This window comes from Austrofundulus limnaeus, unplaced genomic scaffold, assembly GCF_001266775.1.
Source record: "Austrofundulus limnaeus strain Quisiro unplaced genomic scaffold, Austrofundulus_limnaeus-1.0 Scaffold23, whole genome shotgun sequence".
In the NCBI taxonomy this organism is placed as follows: Eukaryota; Metazoa; Chordata; class Actinopteri; order Cyprinodontiformes; family Rivulidae; genus Austrofundulus; species Austrofundulus limnaeus.
This window is the reverse complement of record NW_013952425.1, coordinates 1,661,185-1,667,949: the sequence shown is the minus strand read 5'-3', so window position 1 is coordinate 1,667,949 and position 6,765 is coordinate 1,661,185. Positions and strand designations below refer to the sequence as shown.

Below are 6,765 nucleotides of genomic sequence, written 5' to 3'. Positions count from 1 at the left end.
ATGATAAAGTTGAATAAAAATCTAAGTCTGATTCTGAAGGTAAATTAAATATCTGACAGTGATCATTACACAGTGTGGCTCTAATTCCTCACCTCACCATCTGTGTCGCAGTTTCCCGTCTCCAAAATGAGCGTACGCATGGGTCAGAGCTGGCTGAGGCACCGCACATTTTCACGTCAAGTTTGGATTTTATAAATCACAACCTTAGCGTGAAAAGTGGCGTACRCAAGTTTCTGGGCTCAAATTGTGCGTACGCCAGTTTTATAAATCCGACCCCAGGTCATGTACAACCTGGTAGAGGTTTTCAACTAAATAATTAAAGTCATTATATAATGGTACATACTGCAAGATAGACCTTAATATGAATATGTTAAACTTAAGTATCTTGTTTTACTTAAAGGATACATATCACACTTTTAAATCCTTCTTTTTCACATTTAAATCATTCAGATGGGTTTTATATAAAGTGGAACTGCAAGCCCCACCCCTTCATTGGGGTGTGTCTCTGATCAACTTGTTTTAAGGCTGTCTCTTTAAAGGCAAATTAGGCACTCAATACCCCCAACCCCCATAAGCTTCCAGACCAGTTCATTCAAGATTGATACAAGAGTTTAAGACTATATAGCTGCGCAGAAACTTTTTTTATTTACAAATGAATTAAAAGATGTCAGCAAGGGAAGACTTGTCCATCTAGTCCTACATGTTGGAGCCAGAGTCTGATCCAGAGCCAGAGGAGAAYGAAGACAACAAAACTGTAGTTGGTAAATCCGGACCTTATTCTGAAGTTCCCTAAAAGAATACAAAGATATCTATGCAGCACCAGGGGATACTAAATTTTAATTTTCTGCACACTTAAAGATTCCACGTACACAASAAAATGTATTTATTGGCTAAAAAAGTGGATTTTGTATGAAATGTCCCTTTTAATAAATACCTTTATTTACCCACTTTAGCATCCATATATATAGTAAAACTAAGTTACAAAGTAAAGTGAGTGTGGTGTATTTCTTCCAAATATCATCTGAGACGAGGCTTGCTAACTTAGCATGAGAAAACTTTTGATTTTGAGCCTAAAACCAGAGGTCATCTTGAAGAAAACAGACATGAAAYAAGAGCTTGGTTTATCTTTCGGTCAGGCGTCACTTTCAAGCAGCATTTCATTTACTGAGGGGACGATCCAAGTCAAACAAACACCGCTCTAAGATCCCATCACCATCCAGGATCTGACTTGTTTGTTCATTTTTGACTTCATACAAAAGTATATATTGGTGTGAAAGGTTCTAAGTCAGGACTCATCTATGAAGGAATGAAACTGTGTCTCAGTGAGTTCAGTCACTGCTCCGTGTGTCTGCAGATACACAARAAGCACGTTTAAACCCAACAAAATCCTCAGATATTTACCAGAACACTGAGGAAACACATTCTTGACTGACACTGCCAAATGCACTTTGTACATTTCTGGTCTTAAATCTTTCAAAACAGACCAATGTGACTGAAAACAGCTACTTTTAAAAACAGAGAAAGTTAAACTTTAGAACCAGAAAGGCTTTTTTCCAAAAGCATCACCTACAGTACACATAGGCAATAACTGACTCAAAAATACTGGTTTAAAGTGCAAAAGTAATGAAGGAATACAAGATAAAAATGTCTCCATACAACTTTGTGAACTAGACCATCTTGAACAAWTTGAACTCATTTTGGCAGAATTAAACAAACTGTTCAATGTTTCGAGGTATAAATCAATGGTTTCGCTTCAAAGGCACCAACAGTTGATAAGAGTATCCAAGTTATTTAAGGAGTAACCAGGTGAAKTAAGCCAAACATTCTTCTTCGTGTTGCATTAAAAACTGCAGCATGAGCTTTTACACAGCCTAGTTTTGACAAGTTAGAAGCTGTTGTGTAATAGACATGCAGTAAATCCATGTTTAAAGTCTTTCTTTCCTCAACAGGACAGGTGGTACGGTGTATGTGAGAACCTCAGCTCTGTTGAGAACATACCAGAGGAAGAGCCAGGATGAGCGGATCCCTCAAACACACAGTTCATGCCTTTTATAGCTTCTGAATCATTCTGCATACCTGGGCAGCYTCTCCAGCAGAGTTTTGAGCTCATCGCAGATCAGCTTGACCAGACCGCTTTTGATGTTGTTATAGGACACGTCGATCATAAAGATAAAGGCAGGAGGGTTGGGAGGCTTGTTGTTCTGTGTGGGGAGAAAGAAAGGGGGAAAAAAGCTGTTGTTTTAGTGATTACCAATAAACAAAATAATTCAAAATAAAGTAGAGAAGTATTTGTGGAACTCAAACATTTTATCCTTCTTATACCAATTTTTTAAAATAAAAAAAGGTTCAAGTCCAGATTAAAATGCAGCATAATACAGAAAACAGTTTTTATGGCACATCTAAAGTGCTGCATCACTGACACAACAGCCAAACATATTTTAAACAAACTYTGACATAATCAGCTTATAGTGGGGAAAATACAAGATTGTTTTCCAACTAGTCCCTAAAGTTGATACTGTTGCACTATATATTAATTTTTCATTTATTTATTTTTTTACATACATTGAAAATGTGTACAGTGAACCCCAAATTTTTTGCGGAGGTTACAGTTTTAGAGTTTCTGCAGATMGTGAAAAATCATGAGTACTGGATGCGGTCCAAAAACAAAACTTTATAGCTCGTTTGGTGTGGCATCATAAGAGTAAGAACCAACCAACCCAAAAACACAAGCACCAAACAGCAACTACACACCACACAGTACTGTTAGAGGGCGGAAACGCTGTGCTCCAGGAGGAACGTGGGCACAGGGAATACATCACTTACTGTACCCTACAATGTTTATTTATTTTTAAATGGAACTGATTTTACATTTGTACTTATGTTACAAAATCCATAAATTATATTGCTCTTAATAAACTTAGCTTGAACATTCGCAAAAAAAAAAAAAGGCATGAGAAAATTCTTTGCAGGGCTTCGCATGACCAATCTGACTTCAGAAATTAATTCATCTGGATCACAATTTAGAAAACAAGCAGGAAATCAGTGCTAAATTAACATTTTTCTCCTCATTAATTAGGTCACTCTAATTGTTCTGTATTCCGTGTGTTGAGTAATACCTTGCAATAATCAAGAGTTGCAACAAACTCATAAGATCCMAGCGACAGCTCAGGCCTCTCGTAGAAATCCACCCTCCGACCCATGTGGTCAAGGTGTTGGAAGTAAAAGACGGGCACTTAAACAGGAAAAAAAGATTTTAATCGCATTCGCTGGGTTTTTAAATCAGACAATATGATATTTTCAGAATCATAGAATTTATTTATTTATTTATTTATTTATTTTTACCTTCATTGACGCAGTTGCAGAAACCGCACTGGAAACGACGGCCGCCGTCGATGAACTGCATGTAAGGACACATGTAGGCCTTACAGCGGTTGCAGCGGACCGGGCCCGTGTCTCCATGATTTACAATATACAGAGGAGTCTGAACAGAAAACAGGAGCCCGAAATAAGTCCTTGTAATAAATACTAGAGCCGCACAATATGTTGGAAATTTAATATAAACGTTACATAAAATGTAATAAATCACTGACTATTATGGTCCAAATCCAGCATCAACTTAAAGCCTAAACTAAGTGTGGTTATTCATCATGCTGGTACCACTTTGATCCCTTCAGGATAACTCATCTTTCTTCTTCAGCTGTTCCAGCTGATCTGAGATTAACTAATCAGTCTTAAAGTCAAATAGAAAAAAATAAATAAAATTAAATAAATAAATAAAAGCCCTGGATTTCCTAAAAAGGAGTTGGTGCCTGACACGGGGAAAGTATCTCCAGATTGTTGAACAACACGTGAACCAAAAAGGAGGTGACTCACAAGACAAATGAACTCTTGCTCAACAAAGGAGAACTAACCATGATCTATTAAATTTAATGAGCTAATTAAAATGTGGGGTAAATATTTGAGCAGCAGGAATACGTTATTCAAAAACTATAAGCAGCTAGTTTATTTTACATTATTTCTAACGTTTGTGTTAAACAGAAAACTGTGACCTACTTCATTTTTTGGCAAACTGGCAAAYGGTTTGATGATGGCAGCCAGAGGGACTTGGCACTGTTTGGCCAGATCGGCGGTGCAGGGCAGTGAGTAGGTGGTGCAGCGGATGAATCTTGGACTGGCGTTCCCTGGAGTTCAACAGAAACAAGTTGAACACGTTACGGCTGTCAGCACGCTCGCACTTCCAAAGCAATAAACAGAACTGTTTACGTAGAGGTTGAGATATTTTTTAAAAAGTGTTTCCAAGCAGTTTGTGCTCTCAGAAACTGTTTTATTTTGTTGACCTTGATCCTGAGCTGTGAAGTCGGTGGTGACGAGAGGCGGGACCTGCCCTCTGACGTTTGTGCTGAAGATTTGTCCCCCAAACTTTGCTTTGTCGTCCTCTATCACTTGGGTCTAAAATAAATGTATAAATGTTTGTTATTTAGAACCGCTGGGTTTTAAAAAAAAGCAATCAATTCGCAAGCAAACCAACTGAACTCTTCATTACAACAGAAATGTGGGATAAACTATGCRACATTAGTACAAGTATCCAGTTAAATTTGTACTCACAATGCCTGGGATAGAATCCAGGTCCAGTTTCTTCTGAGGAGGTCCAGCTAGTCCACCTGGTGCTCCAGGGAAGCCCCCTGGAATGCCTGGCTGTGGCCCAGAYATGGGTCCTCCAAACTGACCTGTACATTAAACACACAGGAATATTTATTTAAAATAAAAAAGGGAAAAACAAACAAACAAACATCGTTTACCAAAGTTTGTGACAACACAACACAAAGTTTTTGTTTTGAACTCTTGTCTTGTTTACAACTTTTATCTACATGTTAATTATGAACCAGCTGATTCTGTCACTAAGCGCTAATCCTGTGGTTAATAAAGTACTTGACATGTTAGCTAAACGGGTACTTAATTAAACTTAATTAACTTAAACTTCGGCTGTTTTGCCTACTTTATTTCAAATGATCACTTTTTAGTAGTTTTGTTTGTTTTGTTTTTTTCTGCTAATTTTGAATTCTTTACAACCATTTCACCATCTGGGTGCTACTTTCAACTTAAGTCTGCTACCTTTAGCTTATTTTTGTGCTAACTTTAGCTTTTTACTGCTATATTAGCTAAAATTTTACTTCTTTCTGCTATTCTTCTGCTTTCTCTGCTGTTAGACTTTTTTGTGCTATTAACGCTTCTTACAGTTGCTTTCTGTAATATTTAGCTATTTTCTGCAATTTTAGCTAAAGTTTATCTGTTATCAGCTAAAGTTAGTTCAAATTAATTGATTTTGTCCAATTTTTGATATGTTTTAATAATCAATATATGGGTACCTGAGACTTAGCTCTATCATAAATAGCAGCCAAAACAGAAATCCAAGATGGCTGCCAAAGCTAGTTTTAAAGGCCTTTTACTCAGCTATTGTTTGAGATTTTGACATGAAAATTTATATACTGGTAGCTGAGAGCAAGCTCTATCACATATTGAAGACTTAAGAAAATTCAACAATTGTAGCCAAAGCTATTTCAGCTGCTTTTTTCCCATTGGAAATAAATAGAGCTTTATTCAACATCCTTAAATTTCTTCATAATTTTTCTAAATCTTTCCAGAACCTCACACATTATATTCTGGTTTTGCTCCTTTTAAAGTCTTTGTGAAAAATTTTGCTATCTTTTTGCTAGTTTTAGCTTTTTTCCAGATATTTCAGCTAAAATTCTTCTTCCTTCCACTATTCTTCTGCTTCTTTTACTTTTTTGTGCTTCTTTCTGCTAATTAGAGTTATTTATGCTTCTTACTGTTGCTTTCTGCTATGTTCAGCTATTTTAGCCTTTAGCTTTTAGCTTTTTTATGCTATTTCAGCTATATTTTTGCTCCTTTTTACTGTTTTCTGCATTTTTTTAGCTTTTTTCAGCTTTTCAAGTGCAACTTACTCTTTTACTTTCCCTATTAAACATGTTCAGCTCAATTTCAGCTTCTTCAGCAGTTTTCAGCAACAGGCATTCACACTAGCATTTTCGCAGGAAATGCAATTTCTCTAGTTGCACTTCATTTGTCCTAAATATTTCAAAGCAATGTTCATTTAACTGATACCTTTTGGCCGACGCCCTCRTCTTACCTGCTTGCTGTGGATACCCTGGAGGACCTGTGAATCCAGAACCAGGCTGTGGGAAACCTCCAGGACCTGGAGGTGGTGACCCAGGAAAGGCCCCGCCCATGCCTGCCATTGGTGGGCCCGCCATCGACTGCCCTGCCATTGGAGGACCTCCCATTTGTGGGCTTCCCATCGACTGTCCCATCATCTGTGGTCCCCCCATCGACTGTCCCATCATCGGTGGTCCCCCCATCGACTGTCCCATCATCGGTGGGCCTCCCAGCGACATGCTTGCAGGAGGTGACTGCGGTGGAGATGCCACGTTAGGCGACTGGGAGCTCGGTGACATCAGCTGYTGACCCATGACTGGAGGTGGTGTCTGAAAAGACTGCTGGGCCACGGAGCTTGTTGGAGGTGGGGGGCTCTGCATGGGACCTGGAGCTGCACAATCAAGACATAAGAAGCTCCAAGCTGTAACAAAGGCTGCAGAGTTGTAAAGTAACTAAGTACAAATACTTTGTTACTGTACTTAAGTAGAATTTTCGGGTATCTGTATTTTACTTGAGTTTTACTTAGAGTAATTATTTTTCAGCCTACTTTTTACTTTTACTTCATACAATTTCACACAATTACCTGTACTT

General features: G+C 38.0%; 1 protein-coding gene across 1 annotated transcript in view; it reads right to left on the bottom strand.

The window, feature by feature from the left end:
- LOC106514851 (protein transport protein Sec24D) overlaps positions 1 to 4,727 on the bottom strand; it is a gene marked incomplete at its 5' end in the record, with an annotated part of 12,480 nt that extends 7,753 nt beyond the window's left edge. Inside the window, 6 exon segments of the mRNA XM_014004357.1 lie at positions 2,077 to 2,201; positions 3,117 to 3,232; positions 3,343 to 3,481; positions 4,054 to 4,181; positions 4,338 to 4,449; positions 4,606 to 4,727. Coding sequence (XP_013859811.1) covers positions 2,077 to 2,201; positions 3,117 to 3,232; positions 3,343 to 3,481; positions 4,054 to 4,181; positions 4,338 to 4,449; positions 4,606 to 4,727 — 742 coding nt within the window.
- Between the last annotated feature and the right edge of the window lie 2,038 nt (positions 4,728 to 6,765).